General features: G+C 38.7%; 1 protein-coding gene across 4 annotated transcripts in view; it reads left to right on the top strand.

Annotated features, from left to right (window-relative positions):
- The window catches only part of HOMER1 (homer scaffold protein 1), a 155,214-nt gene that overhangs the window by 38,834 nt on the left and 95,382 nt on the right, over nucleotides 1–20,998 (top strand). For all 4 annotated transcript variants that reach the window (XM_006021417.2, XM_025201396.1, XM_025201397.1 and 1 more), the window contains 2 exons: nucleotides 5,694–5,850; nucleotides 19,583–19,714. In XM_006021417.2, coding sequence (XP_006021479.1) covers nucleotides 5,694–5,850; nucleotides 19,583–19,714 — 289 coding nt within the window. The remainder of the gene's footprint in view (nucleotides 1–5,693; nucleotides 5,851–19,582; nucleotides 19,715–20,998) is intronic.

Here is a 20,998-nt window from a genome sequence, read left to right as displayed (position 1 = left end):
TTTCCCTATCCAATTTCACTCCTCCTGTCCTCCCTTCCCATCTGCACTTCTCCCAGAAAGAGAATTCAGGCACCTGGCAAGCAAGCATATGTGGGAAGGGTGTCCTAGGCAAAGAGAGTTTGGTTGCCAGGATTTTTAAGCCTGTCTTTCAAGAGCACTATAAATATTGGCAAACATACAGACCCTCATTAACTTTGCATAAAATATCGCACATGGAGCTGATAAGAGAATGAATTGAAAGTGATTTCTTTGGTGTCTTCCTATATTAATGGTCATACTACCAATATTTTCAACTTATTTTTCTAAGGCAGCAGTTTTCAACCTTTTTTTCATTTGCAGACTCCTAAAGAAATTGCAAATGGAGGTGTGGAGCCCCTTGAATTGTAAGTGTGGGTATTCACATACTTTTGATTGATGATAGTCATCCTTCACGGACCCCTTGGACATAATCTGTGGACCCCCAGGGGTCCATGGACTACAGGTTGAAAACCACTCTTGTAAGGAATTGTCTACGTGGCGGATCTTTACACAAAACCTAAATACAAACCTGGTGCTTTACTTTAAACTCAGTACAGTCCCGTGACAAGCCCAGCACATGCTCAGAAGAGGCAGTGCATTAGTTGGATCTGGCTTGCGTAACATTTGTATAGATTGGGTGTTTTAGTGACTGATTTGAATTGGCTTTAGATTAAAGTGCCAAAAAGCCCTGCTGAAGCATCTGATCTATACAGATGCTGTGGACCCAGGTCAAATTAACATGCTGCTGCTTCCAGTAAAGCATGGGGGTTGGGGGAGGGGGTTGTTTTTTGTTTGTTTTTTTAACATCTGTAAGCAGTTTCAGGTTAAGAATCAATGGTACTAACCCACCTGTCAGTGAATGCTGGCGCTGCCATCAATATCTTTCCTATAAATGATGGGTAACATAATTAAAAAAAAAAAAGAAAAAGAAAAAAGAAGTCTGTTTTGGGTACTTATTAATTCCAAGTATTAAAAGAAGCATAAACCTTTGAATCTGGATTGACTACTGTATTTCTAAACATTATGGTCTATTAACATTGATGCCATGCTGGGACTAAACAGTAACAAAAAAAACCTTTGCGTATTTTGATTTGTTTCGGGAAGTAAATGTTTATACCTATATACATCTGTTGTATTTACTATATATTTTGAGGTGTATATAATTTAAGATTGCTTCTAGAAAACCTCTCAGTCCATTATGGTACATAGGCAAAATCATAGTTCATAACTGCTTTAACTAAATAGAACTATGGTGTTTGATATTAAGTTTGAGTACTGTCACTTTGCCTGGATTGATGTTATTTTTGTAGTTGCGTTAGGTTTCCCTCTTCTCTCTGACAGTAAACATACAGCTTCAACATACACCATGAAACAAACATCTCTGACATCTAGGTTACAGAAAACATTTAAAGCAAAGAGATAAAGAAGGGAAACTTGATAAGCACTGTACCACTCTGTAAATAATTACATTATACATATTAAGGTCCTCATACATACTATGTTGAAAGCTTCCTGCAAGTTGCTAAGTGTCCTTCATTCTGCTTTGAATCCTAGTCCGTTCTAGTTCTGAACAGTATTTGGTTTAGTGCGTCTGCGTTGGGTATCAATACAGTTAAAGCTGAATTCAGCTCACCTGGTGTCATTTTAGTTAATTTACTCAAGTTTTTTTTCCCTCCATCCCTCCACCCAGTGAAAACATGTTTCTTTTCCCCAAATAGATTAGTAAAAGTTATTTACTACATAGCATAAGTACATAGTTGTCTCCAGTGTTCAAAACCTAATGCTCATAGACCAAATGGAAATATTTCCTTTTTATGAGGATGTGTGTAATAAAGATGTAAACAGTGTAAATCTGTATGTAATATTGAAGACAAGGGCAGGAAGCTCAAATGTGGTGTGCTAAAGAGGAACAAGTCGAGATTTGCAGAGGATGTGATGTGGGCATTGCAGGTGATGAGAATAATGTAGCTGATCTATTTAATATCCATGTTTGATGTAGAGAGGGCGGGGAAAGAGGCCTCCCAAACCCCAGGAAGGGCAAGTAGTTCTTAGCTGGGTGTCATGAAATGCAGGTGTTACCTGGCTGCCACCATAGCAGGGCTATGGTCTGTGCCCAGTTCTCCTGCATGAGGGGTCTCTGATACCCTTAAACCAGGATTGAGGAGCTGGCTCAGGCTGCAGTCCATCCTGGTCTGGCCAGCACTCCTCCTGGAAACATGCAGATGGGATGGCTCCATCTGCATACCTCTGCTTCCAGAAGCAGTGTGGGGAGCCAGACCAGAAAGGCTACAGCAGAAGCTATCTTCTGTCCTACTTTAGGGTTCTGAGAGACCCCTAATTCAGGGGGAGTGTGTACATACGCCTAGGCTTCCTATACACCAGGTGCCTGGTGCAGTTTTTACCTGGGGGTAGCAGCACCTGACTTGAAAAGTATTGTGAAGTTGAGGTAAAGCACCAATAGTAGTTCTTAACCTGGGATGCTACCACATTTAAAAAAAAAAAAAAAATGGAGGAGGGGCACCTTGACTGAAGAGGTTCAGAATCATTGGCATAACTTACAGCTGTGAATATAGAGGCTTTTCTGTGGGAGACTGGTACTCTGTTCAGATCTCCTGGCTCACCTTCACCTTTTTCTTTTTTTTTTATTGGAACTCTGCTGTTCTTAGCTTTTTCATTGTCATCTGTTCCTGCTTCCCTTAACCCACATTGGATGTGTATGAAGAAATACCTAGGGGTGAAGTGGGCTTCAAGCAGCATTAACCCCTAATCCAAAGTTGAGCTCTATTTTTATCCCTTACTAGGCTCAAATAATGCTGGATAAAGTTCTGGGATTCTACTCTGTTGGATCTGAATGGCTAATTAAAATTTGGTTGGTTATCTTAGGAGTAGAAATTTAATCATGGAGTAAAATATGTATTTTTGCCCTTGACTCAAATATATAAAGAACTTCTTTCTTCAGCGTAGGAGGCATTTGACAACTAGAGAGTTTCCTTGCTCACTGCTATAAGTTTTGTTTTGTTTTGTTTTCAGCCAGTGCTGTTACCTGGAAGCCCTAGGTTTTTTCCAGGGCTGTACATCACTGCCATTGAAGCTATGCTGAAGTCTCTTTGGCTAAGTACAGACAGCCAAAAAGCCTGAGGCTGAATTGATTCAATCTTTGCAGGTTAGTCTAAGCGGCAAAGAATGAATCAATAAGCAAATGAACAGACATTCCCTTTTGATTCAGAAAATGCAGCCGCATGCCTGCAGTGGCTCAAGCCAGAAGCCAGGAGTGATAGACCATGGCTTTCTGGCATATAGTCAGCACAGGCTATGTGTTCATTTCCTCTACCTGCTGCCCCCAAAGTCTCTGGGATTTGCAGTCTACAATCCCAGCAGCAAGACTCTGCAGGGTCGCTTGTCACTTCCTCTTTCTGCTTCCAGGTTCCTCTGGGATTTGTAGTAAACAGTCACAACGCACAGTGGGCAGGGCAGCTCTATATTCAGGGGAAGGGAAGTTTAAACCCCATCCCTGGCCCCAGGCCCCATCTGGGGTTTGCCTGTGGGGATTAGTGAGCCAGCCAGTGAGCCAACCCTCACTGCTCAAGCTAGGGACCAGAGAGATGGGGCCAGCCCTCCTCCATGGAGCAGACAGCACAGCCTAGCCCAGGGCTGGAAAGCATGTTGGGATGCCAGGGGACTGTGATTTAACTTGAACCAGGAAGGGGTCTGGGACATAAGTTTTTCATAAACTGGTTTGACCTAAATCGGCTAAGTCTAATGCTACATTCAGCCAGGTTTATCTTAAACCAGTTTCTGATCACTTAAACTGGTTTATGTGCAACTTCTGTCCCTAGCCATTCTGTCTCTGTCTTTTTTTTTCTGAGTCTACATGCTGTCTCCTACACCTGAACTTGCTCTCATTCACCCTTATACATACCATTTCCCAGACAATGCAAAACCAAAACACCTCCCCTCAGAGTTCTAGCTTCTGAAGTCTTGCATTTGACTTTGTTTGGGGGAAAAATGTGTCCTTAATACTTTTTTACCACTAGCTTTTGAATAACAGGTCATAGTTAACTCTAGCAGTTTTAACAAAGTGTCATCCAATGTGCCACAGGTGGAATTCCAGCAGAGGAACTTCCGCAGGTATCTGGGGAAGTAAAGACGTTCTCAGAGAGCAGTGACTCATTCCTTTCGAGTTCAACTAGATGGATACGTTTCCTCAGATTCCATAAATGGGAGAGTATAATTTAGCTCAGAGAATTTATGAACTTGACTCTGTAGTAAAGGTGGTAGTCAGTGTGCTAGAGGTGATATCTTTTTTTATTAGACCAACTAGACAGTCGTAAAAACATTTTTTTTTTTGTTTATTTGCAAGCTTTCAGGCGCACACACACCTTTCCTCAGGTGTAGGAGAATGCAAAGATTGTAAAATTTCTCCCAGGTAGAAATGAAAATTCATATTTCACAGGAAGTAATATCTCCTGGCTGGAAAAGTTCATTTTTCATTTTATGCAAACTAGGCTCGGATAAGTTGGTGCAGTCTATTTACCTCAAAGGTGTCTGATGGCAAGCAGGATGTTGAATTATGCTTCTTTCTTGTTATGACGTTACATATTTCACAGGAGGATTGGTGATGGAAGGTTCTCCTGGGCAAGAAATTTCTCTTGTGTTGAGGTTGTTCTGCAGGTATGCAAATTTGGTTCAAAACAAAAGGCTGCAGCAGGGGAGTTAACTTCCAGGTCTCAAAGTGTTAAATTTTGCTTCCTTGTAAAATTATGAAGCTTTCAGTTCAAAACAGCTGATTACAAATCTTCCATGTTTCAGGGACAAAGGTATTAATTTCTATGATTTGATTATTTAAGTTGTTAACATTTTGGGAAGAAAGTGGCTCTTTTATGAATAAACAACCTTAGAGGCCACTAATTTTGTTAGACTTAATAATGCTTAAGTAGTTTTAGATTTTTGTACTGTATTATACATTGTGATAAGTCATGGGGAAAGTAAAGCTTTAACATTTCAAGTATATTAGAAGATTTTATCAAATCTAATTTCTTGGATAAGCAAGTTATGACCTAGATTTTTTTTAAAGCATGTGTCTCTATAACATACAAGATTTTGTGAAAATGTTCAAATGTGGAGGTCCATAGAATAAGCATTTCACAATGTGTTCCTGTCGCTAATGAGTATCAGCTGTTGCTTAATTAAATTGAGCAGACCAGTTCAGTTCCAGATTATGGATCAGGACTGAGTAATCAGAGTATTAAAAAGTTTAAGGAAAAGGAGGATTTGAAGTAATATATACACGGCTGCACAATATAATCAGATAAAACTGCACTTATATTAATGACAGACAGTGTTAAGGGGGTAGACAGATGGAGGGTGGAGGCTGGGGAGGTGATGGATCAGTGATGAATCTAAATATAGATATGTCTTTCTCTCATCTGACTCTACAGCTGGTCACTGATTTTTTTTTTTTTTGTTTGTTTGTTTGTTTTAGAAGGCTTGAGCTGTGCTTGCCTGGGTATATTAATGCCGTTAACTGCTCTGTGCAATTACATTAAAAGTTTGTGGGGAAAATTATTCATGCAAAACGAAGTGTGTACATCCCAATGGGCAGAATCACCAGATCACTTGCGTACAACCGTACTGCATCCAAATCAGATACATCACTTTTATTTTTTACCCTTCAGGGAACAGCCCATCTTCAGCACCCGAGCTCATGTCTTCCAGATTGACCCAAACACTAAGAAGAACTGGGTTCCCACCAGCAAGCATGCTGTTACTGTGTCCTATTTCTATGACAGCACAAGGAATGTCTATAGGATAATCAGCTTGGATGGCTCAAAGGTAAGATCTTATTAAGATAATTTATTTTAACTTGCTGACTATATTCTTGTTTGTCTGGCATATTTTACACACAAACTAACCCAGTAAGAAATGGTTGGAGCTTTAAAATGAGAACTTGTCCTTTTAAAATATTTTATTTGTTCATTAGAAAATAATTTCGATACATGGGCTTTACTTTGAGAAATCTGTTAATGAAATGCAAAAATCACTCATTGACTATTTAGATTTTCATCTAGCATTCACTCATTTAGAGTTTCATTTCACTCATTTAGACTTTCAGCAGTTTAAAAACTGTATTCACTATAAAATATACTACAAGCTATATGTAAGTAACAATACCCTGTCATCAGTTTTTTATTTTCTATGATGTACTATAATGTTGAGGAACTAGCAGTATTGAAGGGCAGCTGTTCAATGTCCATAATCTGTTTGTCCTGAAAGCCTCCATTTTCATGTATAAAATAGGATTATTTTCTTCTGTAATGTTCTTTATGGTAAGATTTTTATCTAACCTTGGTATATGCATTAATTACAAATTATCACTTTGTTTTTATTACGAAAGATCTAAGTCTATTTAGTAGACGGTATAGGGCTAGGAGTCAGGAATCTTACTTTTAGATACGATAGGGATAAGTTCCTCAGTGTTATTCATCTGTTGTAAAATGAGTATATAAGACTACTTTTTATCACATATGCTGTTAGAATATATTTGTGTACAAAATGTTCCTAAATCCATAGAACAACAGTACTGTACATGCAAAATAAAATAAAATTAAAGGCTAGATATCTTTCAAAAGGCTTATCTAAAGAAGAATCATAACTTTTGCAGATCTCACCAAATTTTAAGGTAGCTGATATTCAAATATGCTGCTAAGATTAATGTAGCAATATTCTCTGAAGTTTTTCTAAATTTGTCTTAAGAGAAAATACTTAAGTGCAGATCTCTACATTTCTTGAATAGCAATATGCTTGATGTTTTAAATAAGGAATAAAAATCGTAGTTTTATAAAAGCTTTCAACATTTTAAATGCATTTTGACACCATTCTAGGTGACTAGAATGCAGTACTGAATTTCAGCAGACTTTCTCTACTATTTATCATAAGTGCTGCTAATCTTCTCAGCTTGTGTTCACATGGCAGAGAAATGATATGTGGTTCTATTCTTGGCTCAGCTACAGACTTAGTGTGATTTGATTTTTTTTTTTTTCTTTAAAGTTTTATAATCTCGATCTTGCTATCTGTAAAATAGGGCTAATGCTTCTGTACCTCATAGAACTGTTGAGAGGTACTGTTCATCAGTGTATCCAAAGTCCTTCAAGATTTACAGATGGAAGATGCCAAATCAAAAATACTTATTAAACATATGCTGTACTTGGAGTTGTTACCTTCATCCTTATTTACATGGCAAGTCCTCCCCCTCCCCCATTTATGTACCTGGGCTATTTTTGTGTAATGTTTGAACTTAGCCACCACTTTGAAAATGTTGCTGTTAAGCATTTGTTCGGTTGAAAGAGTTTGAAGGTACTAGTATTTGCATCTGTCTATGGAAGTTTTCATTATGTATTTGTGTAGTTGGAAACTCAAATGAATGCTGCAAAATGCCAATCTCCTTTTTTTTCCTCATCAAGAATTCTGCCAATAGTATGGTATGCATTGAGATCCTGGTAGAAATACATTGTACCGCACTGTAGTGAAGAGAAGCCCAAATCAGGATCATGACCCTTTGTGATTAAGTTCTGCTACAAATGCTAAAATTTTACCTGGATAATGAAGGCAATGGTGGAAGATCCTGGGATGTCTTTTAATAATATTTATGCTTAAATTTGGGTTACGGCCCAAAAGCATCTCTAGGAATTAGGCGGTAGTCCCCATTTTATTTAGAGTGTGCGCATGCTTGCATGCACATGTGAACAGATTTGTACGTAATTTCTGTATAGTGTTGAACAGATCACTCAAATGTCATAAAACATTCCCAGGTTCCAGTCTCCATACAGATCATATCTCTGCTACTTGGTATAGTGCTGGGTGTCAGTAACATTGCTGATATCTGAGTCTGTAGTGCTTTCTCTCTTCCACTGATCAGATACAAATGTTAAATTAGAGAAGCAGAAGAAGCTATGCACCATATTCCCAGAGGTGCTTTTAAGTAATACTTTGCATTTAAAAAATGAAGTTTAACACGTTCATTTTATTTTATTTTATTTTAAAAATTTTTTTACATTACCTTTGGCTCCTCTTCATGTATCTTGCTACTTGAAGACCACAGGAAAAAACTGTTGCAAGTGTAGTGATTTTATAATTTATATAAAAGTCTTTAATACGCTACAGATTGGCTATAGAAAATGTATTTAGCTCTTGCATAATTTCTTACCCTTTTTTTCTTTTACTACTTTGCTTCTGATTTTTTTTGGTCCTTCCTATTTCTGCTGGATGTCCTAATTAAACATTAGTTCATGGACAATTGTATCCAAGTTTGCATCTAATCTTAAAGACGCATATCAAGGCATATTAGATAGTAAAGGTATAGACTGAAGTCTGTGTTGCCATCCTGCAAATCTCAGTTGTTCAATGAGGCAGCAGAATCCTTCTGGGATTACATCAGATACCTGATGTCTGCAGGGGCATCTTCCTTAGAAAAGTATATGGCGGGCAGGCAGGCAGGCATGCAATCTGAAACCCATTTAGATGAGAGGTTTAGGAATTACCTATTCTGTAAATGTAAATAGTCTTGATGTAGCTTTTGCTAAGTTAAAAAGGACACAATGCTCTAACCACATCCAATGTGTGAAACTAAGCCAGTGAAGAATAAAAATTTGGGGTTTAGGGAAGGAGTGGGGGAGAGAGAGAATAGTAGATAGAGATCAGTGTCAGAAGTCTAAGATGACCTTTGAAATTTAGAATGAAACTGGAATTTGTTACAGTGGACAGGAAGAAAACCCACAGCGTGACCTCATACAGGAGGATGATTTGCCCAGATGAGCTCTAGGTAAGAACAGTCCAGACTGCTTTAGCGAGAGTGAGTAACAGTGCATCTAGAATTGTCACCTGCAAAAATAAACAGCTGGAGATCAGAGATTCATTTTCATTTAAAAATGAAAATAAGTTGGTGTGTCTCAGTTTTCTGGTTTGGAACAGGGATTTCATAGACATTAGGGCTGGAAGGGACCTCGGAAGATCGAGTCCAGTCTCCCGCCCGATCTTCAGAACATCTTCTCAAGTAGACAACAGTCTGTCGAGTAGTATCATGTATGTGCAAATGGACATGGGTACTAGTAATCCAAAACAACTGTCAAAACAGTCATGGCCAGTTTTACAGGATCACAGGAAAGTAGGGCTAGAAGGAATCTCACAAGTTCACGCACAGTCCAGCCTCCTACTCAAACCAGGATCATCCCTGTCCATCTAGCCTGCTCCTAAACCTTTTCTGAGCTGTAGAGACTACACACATACACACACCATACCAGTAAAACAAACTCAGGAAAGCATGCATGGCATCCCACAACCCCCTCAGAACATAGTGGGGTTTGCAAGATGGCCATAAACAATTCCAGGCATGTCTGTCTGCATCCTCAGTGATACCACCTGCACAAACTATACTTTGAAATGCAGCAGCTACTCCAGGGGCATTCCCCATGGGTGCTTTCAAGTACACTGGAGCTCAGCACCGCCTGAGTGGCTTCACCGCTGGGTGGTATGTGCAAGTGGGAGAGTAGGTGGGCTGGGTGTGCTCAAGAGTGATCAATGCCAAGGACACACAGAAGTTCCTCCAAAGAAAGTGGAACACAGCAACCACAGACGTGGAAGACAGAATGATCAAGTGCTGAGAAAGAATAAGCCTTCTGTCCAGTATATCTATTGTCAAATTTTAAAGAGAATACTAAGAAGAGTTAGGAAAGTAAAAGAAATTTTTAAAATAGAGAAATCCAACTTTTCCTTGGAACTTTTGGGGTTGGAGGTATTTCTGGCCTGTCTATTGCATAGAGCTACTCTTTTAGGAATTACCTACAATTGACCAACCCCCATCCTTCCCTTGATTTCTGAGGCAAGAAACAGTTTCTGGGTTTTTTTTCTAACAGTCTGTAGTCTAACCAATTAAGGAACTTGTGGGGCTGAAGGACATCAACTGTCAGAGCCAACTGCATTTTTAAATTTCATCTTTTCTACATTTCCAAGCTATAGTATCTAAATAAAAATACCATCAAGGTAGTACATTAGTTAGATACTGTCGGACGTAGCAGAAGGTAAGACATAAGACAGGTCCCCACAGATCAGAGCAAAGATTCTTCCTCAGTTGAAGATGGGGAACAGCTAGGAAAAACAGATAACAGCTGAACCTTGTTAGTTAAAATGACCTGACCTAGACTTAATTAAATCAGTTTCCTTGCTCTGAGTCTGGTTGAAGAGAACAAATTCCCAAGTAAGTTGGAGTTTTTATTCATTGTCTTTGTTTCATACTTTGCCAAAATCTGAGAAGGATGTTTTATGGTGCTTTAAGTGTGTGTGTAAGCAAAATTGATGGTACCTTAATGAAAGTTATATGAAAAGCTGATGTTTGAGAGAACTATTTTCCTTTGGTACACAATTTACTACTCCACTTTGTCAGTGCTGCCCTGAAGACAGTTTGTAAGAGTTCAGGAGCGCAAACTTAGATTGGGTTTGTCGTCAAGAAAACAATTTAGCTTTCCTTTGCTCCAAAGGAGTAAGCTAATTGTTTTAATTTCAGAGTTGCAGGATCCCAGAAACAGAATAAAAAACAGGTTGGAAACAAATTTATATCAGTGACCTTTTTAACGTGAATTCCATTGATTTCAGTGGGACCAGGATTTCACTTTAGGAGTTCTTAAGCTGTATATCCTTCAGGATACTAGGAACTCACCTGGGAGGAAGGTATGGCTTTTGGAGAATGATGTAGATCTCACCCATGTAGAAGTGGCAGACTGTCAGTTAGGGAGGCATACTGCAATCACTATGGATCTTTGACATCTTTAAAAGCAAGGACAAGTGAGTTGATGAAGAAACTGACCTTTTTCAGAGGACTCAGCAAAAGGTAGTGCCTAGCAGATACTTTAAAAGAAGGCAGTCCTAGAAAATCAGCCTGGGCAAAAAAATTACCCTCATTTGGTTTCAAAATGAATGACACACAGGAGAGAGTGGACTTTTTCATTACTATGTGCTTATTATTCAAGGTGTCAATCTCAGGGTTTTTTTCTTTTGTTCAAAGACTTAAGAGTTTCATGTGCACATCTTACCATTCTTTTCCAAAATGCATAGCAATATTACTTGTGCTGTTCTTTCTTCTGTTAAGCTAATTTTTTGTGGTTTTGACAGCCTTTTTCCCTTCCAAGAAAACAGCAATATATCCCTATTTGTAATGGGACTACTCATTCATCTTGTCCAAATCCTCCCTGTTTGTGAGTGGTAGAGAACATGATAAAAGGTCACCCAATCTATTCAGGTGTTCCTCATAATGTTTGATGTTACTTGCATAATTGTTTAAAGAGAGTCAGTCATGAAAGTGCTCAAAGACAAGAATTTGCCAGTTTAAATAGGTAGCACTGCTCATGGTATTCTGTGTTAGCTGGAGAAATTTACTCTAGCATATGTTTTAAAGCCAACCTGTGATTACCTTATTACTACCAATAGAAAGCATCATTAGGCAAGGCCGCTGTGATAATACTGGAAACCAAGGTTGCTACTGATGCTGTATGCCTCTCCAATTTCCCTGGGAAGAATTTTAAAGCATGTTCTCTCTGCCTTCACTCTGTATTGTTCTGTTCATGTGGCATGTGCTCCATAAAATGATGCATTAGGCAACTGTGTTTATTTTTTTTCAAATGTTTCAAGCAAGATTTGAGCCTTCATGAGGCCAATGATAAAGATTAGCCTGAGTAGAGGTTAGATATAACTGATACGAGCCCCTTTATGCGTGTAGTATATAAATAGAACTTAAAACTTTTAACTATAGCCCTCTACAGAATCTGGATAATGCTGGTCTTAGAGACCAGCAGAGTGTAGGGCAGAGACCGTATTTCATGTTTGGTACAGCACCTAGTCAGTATTGGGGATGCCAAGTATTGACACAATGCAACTAAACTTTGTACATAATAACAAGTTTTGGTTAATTACAGTAAACATATATTGTGCAAGTATTCTTTATTTTGTGACTTGTCTTCCTTTTGGTTTAGAGCAGAGGTGTCATATATGGCCTGTTGGTCAGACTTAGCCTGCAGAGCTATGTTGTCCAGCCCAAAAGGCTCCCTGAAGAGCTGGGAATTTGGGGCCAGAGCCCACCCCCAAAATTCTGGCTATGGAACCCTGTTGGGGGATGCATGTTGGTGGCAGGAGGTGACAGGCTGTATTAACCCCTATGGCCACTGCTTGCTGTGTCCAGTTCTGGTGCATGGAGAGGCAAATTTGATACCCCAGGCTTATTGAATGAAACTAGGCCTGAAAAACTAACTCTGAATTCCCATGTGATGCTGTGTGACAACTTCAAGCCATTGTAGCTAAGACTTTCAGTTTCCATTAACTGTACAGCTGTTTACTGTCTTCCTGAAGAAGTTTAGCTTAGTACTTTTCTGTAGTAGTAATTTATTTTAGCAAAAGCTGTATATTTTCTATAGTAAAATTGTCAATAGAAGTCCATTTAAAATTATAACATTTATATAATGTATGCTTATTAGTAAAATCAACCAATAAGTATATACGTTTTGTTGCCAGCCTTGGCCATTTTCAAGGGGCGTAGACCAAGATGCAGAAGTGTGGTTAAGCAGAAGGCCCCAAAGCTTTATTTCTGAGTGACCACAGCATGAACCGTTGCAGATGTGACAAGTAGATTGGTCTGTAAAGTAAAGGAAGCCATCCACATGTCTAACTAAACCAGTCATGAGATGCGGGTAAACAAAGGATAAGGCCTGAAAGAAGACATTATAAGGGAAGACTATACATGAAATAAGCCAAATACACTATATTACAGCTTTTAGCTTAAACTATTAGCAATAGTGATTGATGTAACCACATATATTAGATGTTGTCTTGCTATAAAAGGGATATTTTTTTAAGATGCTTAGATAATTTGTAATAACAAAACAGACTTGTCAGAGAAGACCATAAACTAAGGTAAAGAAGAAACAGGCCAGTGCTGCCTATATGTTCATCACGGGGGCACAGAAGGGAATTGGTGAGGTTTTATTCACCAAGGCGCCCCTGGGGGTTACAAGAAAGAATGGCCACAAGCTAGCAGAGCGCAGATTTAGACTGGACATTAGGAAGAACTTCTTCACAGTTAGAGTGGCCAAGGTCTGGAACAGGCTCCCAAGGGAGGTGGTGCTCTCCCCTATCCTGGGGGTCTTCAAGAGGAGGTTGGATATGCATCTAGCTGGGGTCATCTAGACCCAGCACGCTTTCCTGCCTATGCAGGGGGTCGGACTCGCTCTTTCCTTCCTTTGCAGGGGGTCGGACTTGATCTATTGAGGTTCCTTCCGACCCTAACATCTATGAATCTATGAACAGCATTCCACAATGAGGAAGGAAAGGAGATAAGAATCACTCCCTTTTGCTTTCCCAAGGATATAAAGCCCAATTAATTGGCACCTTCCAATTCCACAAGATATCTGGTTCACTCCAGTTCCAAAAGTTCAGTAGTGTAACAAAGAAATTTGAAATACAACCAATCAGCAATAGTTTATTAGAGTTAACTGTGTATTAATATTGGATATAGGCTGGAGGGAGATTTGGAGAACTCTTAGCAAATTTGAGAAGACTTGCTGCCAATTTTCATGTCACCTTTCTTCCACCTCAAGTCACCCCAGTCAGTATAGGTGAGAATCTATGTTGTGCTGTCATGGATAGCCAGCTAGACTTTGGGTTAAATATTTTGTTTTTGTGTTTATAGTGCAAGCAAATAGTTGGGCTATAGACCTGTTTCTGCCTCTTATCAGTAGCCTACCCACAAGGTTACCTGCAATGTGGGTAACGAGAGATTGAAAAGTACTGAAAATCTTAATTGATATTGCTGTTATTTTTAATGTAAGACATGATATTTGACTAAATCCCTGCGCTTTGCAGTTGCTGTGTGAGCTAACAGTCGACAGAGTGGTTCAGACATATGCCGTATTTTCTCAAGCCAGTTAAACACTTCCAAAAGAAAAACATGAAAGCTATTGTGTTACTCCAAATTAAGTTTAGGGATAACAGAAAATAGCACTTTTTTCCCAAGCTAAATTTCTGTTTGTCAAACTGACTGTCTTCAGAACTGGAAAAATGTCACTGCAAAAGTACAGAGATATTTCATATTTGCCACACCATGTTTTTCATAGGAGTTTCTGATCTTCTGGTTTAAAGATCAGACCAGTTAAACCAATACAATTCTGAGGCATTTTACTTTGCCCAAATCCACATAGACAAAATAATCAGTCAAGTAAAATATTCTTTTTAGAATAAGTTTATTATAATGATTGAATTAGTGTCATATTTTTAAAAACAAAAATAATTCTAATACTTAACCAGTTGGAATGTGGAAATAAGAACAATGTAAAAAAACCCGACCAAACAAAAAAACCCAAACTTCCAATCTATTCTCCTACCAATGAAGGATTATTTCCTACAATATGTTCAAGTATTTTAACCTGATATCCATCTCAATCTCATTTCAGTTTAATTTATTTAAGTATTAATAGTCTGCTTCTCACTGTTTAAGTACTTAAATGACCTTTCATTCCCTTTTATTAATTTCATGTATCCTCCTTTGAACTACACTACTCTCATCTTCACCTTCCTTTTAATGTGAATGACTAATAGTGACTACCTGCTTTTAAATGTCTTGTTTAAAAGCAGCTGGTCTTTTAAACAATACTTTTTTTTGTTACCTTTCTCTGTCCTTCATCTTGGATAGTACTAAATATTAATCTCAGAGCTTTTTGGCAGACAGGTGTTGTAAGCAATATGGAAGGTGCTCTCTCTTCCCTTGTGTCTTTTAACTTTTCTTCAGTCATGTGCTGCGGGGACTGCAGGTTTTACAGGAACTCCTTATTCATTCCACCATCAAAACAAAAAGGTGGTGGTTTTGTATTTTCTTGCTTTCAAAATTGATCTTATTTTAGGGGACCAGTAATCTTCCCTAACATACAACATCTTGGGGCTGGACTCGATGATCTTCCGAGGTCCCTTCCAGCCCTAATGTCTATGAAATCTATTTTCATAATCTCCATGCTAGTAAAAAACATGTCTGAAGAGGTAAACATTTTTGTGGGTGATATCTTTCATTGGGCCATCAGCATAGCTGGGATAGACACGTTTTCAAATGTAATGCATTCTTCTTCATCACCTCACATTTCCTAGACCATCATGACTACAACATCACTTCAACACTTCCAAAAACATCTGAAGATATATACAGTATATTTTTTTTCTGGGTTGGTGGGGTCCAGGAGGGTTTGGTGGGATCAGGGGGGCAAGTGGCATCTATGGGTGGGGATTGGGGAACTAGCAAAATCTGCAGGAGGGCATTGGGGCATTGATGGGGTCTGGGAGGGTTTGGTGGGATTGGGAGTCTTGGGGAGGTGAGGGGTAGCTAGTGGGGTCCACAGGGGGAATGGAAGGGTTCTTCCCCACCTGGACCAGGGGCTATTTTGTAGGCTTGCCCCCCCCCGCCCCCCCCAACCCTGCAGTATATTTTTTTAGTGATACATAATACTGACTTTGTGTAAAAAGCAGCACAGATACAAACCTTATCTTTACATTTTTTAAGTATTTGAATCCTACACAACATCAGCAGACTAACACTATAATTTAGGTGCAAATTTTGGCCTCAATTAATTTAGGCTTCATACACATCTAATTGAGGATTATTTTTTGAGTATGTGTTAGTATACATCTCACTCTAATCAAGCATGTGTTCCAGCTGGAAAACGTTTGGAATAGTAGTGTCCATGTTCAGTGGCAGTTACCTACGATCAGTTCCCTTTTTACTAGTTGTGACAACAAGATGGAGCGTGGACGATGTCAACTACTTCAGCGCTTATCAACCTTTTGAAGAACTGCCTTCCTCTAATTCTTCTATTTAACAGGACATTTGAAAACAAACAAAAAAAGAAAGGAAGAAGAAGAAGAAAAAAAAAAGCCCTCCATTTTCATTGTCTGAGAGTTCCTTGCTACTGCCATCATTGCAAGTTCCAGATTTGGAAGATTTAAATTATGCTTAAAGTGGCATATACCTGATCAATGGGTAGATCAGATAGCTCTTAAACCTTGAGGAATGACATTCTTAGCAAAAACTTAATCTGCCACCCTTTACCCTGTATCTCAAAACCCAGGGGCATAAGACTCCAATTAAATTTACTGAAGCAATATTTAAAAACTTGTGATGATAAGCAGGCAGTATAGTCAAAGTTTGAACAGAGAGACTGATATAAAAAAAGACATCATCCTTGGCACTGGCACCAGCAGAAACATATTTGTCACTAAATGTCTTGGCTCTGGTAGCTTTAGTATCAACTCTAGGGTGGACTGTGCTAGAAGTCTTCTACCTTAGAGGTAGACTTGCACTGTTCTAAGTTCCACAAGATCATTTTACTTAAAGGACTTGAAACAGTACCTTGGAGACAATCTGTCTCAATCCACATCAGCATTGAGGACTGAGGGACAAACTGTTAGTCACAAAGAAGATCTCAGATACTGAAATATATCCTGGTACAGAGAGGGATCATATTTTCCTGATCAACATCATTTATTATTTTGGCACTGGGACTGGGATTGGTACAGATCTTTGTATCATTTCCGCTATTGCTTGTTGCCATTCTCTCCCGGATCCTTCTTCTGTTCTGTACAAATCTGGGAGCTTTGTCTGCTCTCAGTTCATCAAGGAACATGAGAGAGTTTTAGACAAACTGGTGCATGATGCTTTTTGATGTGGGAGAGGATAACTTCCTTGCTATGTAAGCTTCCACAGGATTATAGAGTAGTAGTTAAGGAGACTGTTAGAGGGCCAAGATTGTACTGTAGGTAACTCAGATGTTTCAGCTATGGCCATAAGCTCTAGTAAGTACAGCTTGCTTCTTGATTGCAGGGATCTTGTGTTTTGGAGGAACTGAAAGCAATGGAGGGAGCTCTTGCAGTGAGAGAAATGAACTCTCCAATTCCATGAAGGATTACAGGACAATGCTGAGGCCACTAGGGGCTGCAGTCCAGCCCCATACATAAGCATTACATGTACTGTTCATAGCTGCTAACCAAAATACCTGCCCAGATAACATACCCCCCAAAACAAACAAACAAAAAACCCCCAACCAACCAGCCAACCAACCAAACAGCTTCTAGAAATTGTGGTGTGCATAATAAGCAAGGAAATACGGTAACAGCAGTTTCTGCTGCTTAACTTCAGCTCTCTTTTGCCTGGCAGAACAATGCGTAGGCTCAGCTTCCTAGCTGCTGCTACTCAAATACTTACTACAAGGTGTTTGTTTTATTCTAGGGTGTTTGTATGCAGATAAACACTAGGTCTGTGCAACACTTTGGTAGCTGATTCAATTCAGAGGAGATCTGGCCCAATTTTCAGGATCCAAATCTCTGAATCTGATTCAAATCAGGAGACCAAGTAAAAGCTCTGAATCGATTCGAAGCACCCGAATAGATGAATGTCGGTTGTAACCAGGATAAATCTTAAACCCTTAAATACTTCTCTCTCCATTCATTTATTGAATAGGGTAATATCTCATCCAGTTATGAAGGTATTGATTTGCCTTGTATTAAGTTTACAAATAATTGCAGGTGCTTGCTAGATCTTTCTTCTTTTTTTTTCTGCAGCTGTTTTGTCAGCAGTGTACCTAATGCAGGAAATTCTGTCCCCTTGTTGCTGGCTTGGTAGCTCAGATCACCATGGTGTAAAAAGAGAACCATTTGTGACCCTGTTTCTGACCAGATATTAGTCACAAATATATTGAGGATCAGTGGTGAGCTTATCTTGACTGTCTACAAATGCAGTAAGCTCAGAGACGTCAGACTCAGTTTGTATGTTTGGCGGTTATCCATGTTTTGCAACACTGTGCATATATTGATAGATGATGGCTCCCATGCTTGTTCAGTCATGCCCTGCACTAGCTAAAAAGCCCGCTAGCATCTGATCTGTGAAGTAACTCAAGTCCAGCATGTAATGCTTGACAAAAGTGAGTGTACTGCTCCATTTACCTGCTAGCTCAGATGCCAGATTCAAGGGAGCAGGACTCCATTCTCCTATTCAGCTGATGTTGCTAATGTTCATTATTCCCATTCTACTGAGGACGTGCTACATGCCACTCTGCTATATTGGGATTCACAGTGGGAATTCACAGTTGGGATTCACTTGAAGAAAAAACATTATTTAACTTAAAGTAACTGTGGTGCTTAGAGATGCCATTGTCACTATGGATCCCTTGATCCATCTTTTTATTATTGCTTTAGAAGTCATAAGTAGATACTGGCTTTGAATTGTAAGGAAGCTAAGTGAGGCTTAAGACAGCTGGGCCTTTTATACCCTGGTATGGGAGCATGAGGTATACAATGAATGTGTGGCTCCAATACATGCTACTATTCAGTGGTTCCAAGCTCGTGACCATGAAACATGCTTAGCTACAAATAGGATTCATACTAGCTGTAATATCTTGAACCACAATTACTGTTCTTTCTAAATTACTCTATTTACAACAGATGTTGTTTGCTGCTTGTATAAATTACTTGTAAAGGTTTTTCTGCCTTTCACTTTGGTGTGATGAAGTGCTTATTTATCATAAACAAGATACTGTTCTTGTGCTATAGAATACATTTGAAATACTCTAACACATGAAAATGCATTGGAGGGTGCATTCATATTGGTACATATTGTACAATAAAACTTGGTTCATTTAGCTGTTAGTCAAAGTTTGGCATTATGTGAAGCTTTGTTTCTCACATATGTTTAAAGTCAGCTGAATAGCTTTTGTTTTGCAAGTTTTAGTCTGTGTTCTGAATAAGCTCCGAGGCTAGAATATGTGAAATTGTAGCTCCATTAAACTTCATGGCAAAACCACCACCAGTTTCAGGGGAGCTAGGATTTGACCCAGTAGTTATCTTATGTCCAGTTCAATGTACTATATCTGGTAGGAATGTGTGTACATTTGCTGCTTTCTATACATATTGTAACTGATACATCCTGCATATACCAAAAAGCACCTTCCTGTACCATATTGCAACACTTGCAACAATGTATTTCTCTGTCCTTGCATATACAACCCCCAGAAGTGCTAGCCATACTTTTTTTTTTTTAATAGACAAAGGATATTGAAGTACTTAAAAGTACAGAAACCTATAACATTGTATTTGGACACACTCATTGTGGAGCTTTCCTTTTAGTACAATTATGACCATTGTCCTAGCAGTATTTTTTTAGAATTATGCTACAACCTACTTTCCATAAAATCTATACTTATTTATATACGTGTGTGTGTGTGTGTGTGTGTGTGTGTGTGTGTGCACGCATGTGTATAACTGATATAACTTCTAGAATTCAGACAGTTTTTTTATAACTTAAAACACTTTTAAAGTCAGAATTAAAATTATTTAATCTTTAAATTATGACTTCCAGTTTATGTCTGTGCTATAGAATTTCTCTTGAAACTTTACTGTAACCAGGTATTCGCACATGATCTCTGCATTCCCATTTATGGATGTTATGCTACTTAAAATTTAACACTTCTTTCTTATAATTATTACATCTTTGCAGGCAATAATAAATAGCACCATCACCCCCAACATGACATTTACTAAAACATCCCAGAAGTTTGGCCAGTGGGCAGACAGCAGGGCGAATACTGTCTATGGCTTGGGATTTTCCTCTGAACATCACCTTTCAAAAGTAAGTAAACCATAAAACTTGAGTAATAGACAAAAGTATTTTTGTGGCCAGGCAGGGGAAGACTAACATAGCTAGATCCACATTCAGATCTTTTCTTGGCCTGGTGCTCAGTAAAGGCAAGGCACTGTTTACAAATTTTGTGAATCGCCCTTATAACATGGAAGGACAAAAAAGAGCTTAATTCAGTTTTTCTTTTTCCTTGGGTTTTTTGTTTCTCTTTTTCTAGCTGAATTTTTACTGTATCCATTATAACTCAGGAAAAGTGTCTGTACTAATGTATCAGTATTTTAATTGTGTGTGTGTGTGGGGGGGTTAAATGTAGTATTTCTGTTGTTAACACTTATACAAATCAAGATTTCTGTTCTCAGATGAACATACTTTGTATTTGCTATGTCAGCATTGCAGTGCGAGCAATAGACTACAGATTGTCACTGGTGTGTGCAGTAGTTAAATGCACTTGCTAAAATGAGAGAGTCCTGAAAAGGGTTTTCTGGAGAGCTTTGGCCCTTCCAGGAAACCCCTAATTTTGCTTTTCTTAGAGCAACCGAAAGTCTGGTCTAAGAATTATGTGGGGGGCACCTGCCCAGGTGTTAAGCTAGGATACACGAACTTGAACCAGTCCCTTGCATCAGACTGCTTCTCTTTTAAACTGTTTCCTGATAAATATCTGGTCCATGCATACAGCGTTGAGGTGCATACGTAAAATTATTTCTACTTTTCATTATCAAATTACAATAATTCCTAGAAGTCCAAGAAAATTATGAATGATTATATGATAAATATGCTTCTTTGTTCACCTGCATACCACTGCACAAAAAGATGGTATTGTTTGTGTGCATTGGTGCATATACCCAAAAGGCTGTTACTTTCTAACATGCCACAGTCCTTTTCTGAAAGTTTGTGGCATTTAACGTTCAGTGCATGTTCAGCATGCTATTTTTATAGTGTCATGCCTTAATTATTGAATGTACACTTTTCCAATCTAATCTTCCAATCTTTGTTCAGGACCACAAACTCATACAGCTGAACTGAAAGCATTACTTAAAAAAAATAATAAAAAAAAAAAAATAGATGGATATCTGAATGCAAAAAAAGGTTTGGAAAAGTTCTTAGTAGGAGAAAAGAATCACTTTAATCTGTTCAGCCATTTATATGGGTATGTACTGGTTTATTTAGTAGCTATAACACTGGATCATGACTTGAAGAGTCAATTCATAATCCCAACTCTGCCAGGGACGATGGGAAGAGACTTCTCAGGTTCTCAGGCCACTGAATCCACCCTGC

Source organism: Alligator sinensis, unplaced genomic scaffold, assembly GCF_000455745.1.
Source record: "Alligator sinensis unplaced genomic scaffold, ASM45574v1 scaffold159_2, whole genome shotgun sequence".
Classification (NCBI taxonomy): Eukaryota; Metazoa; Chordata; order Crocodylia; family Alligatoridae; genus Alligator; species Alligator sinensis.
The sequence above is the reverse complement of the archived record's forward strand: the minus strand, read 5'-3'. Positions and strand labels throughout refer to the sequence as shown.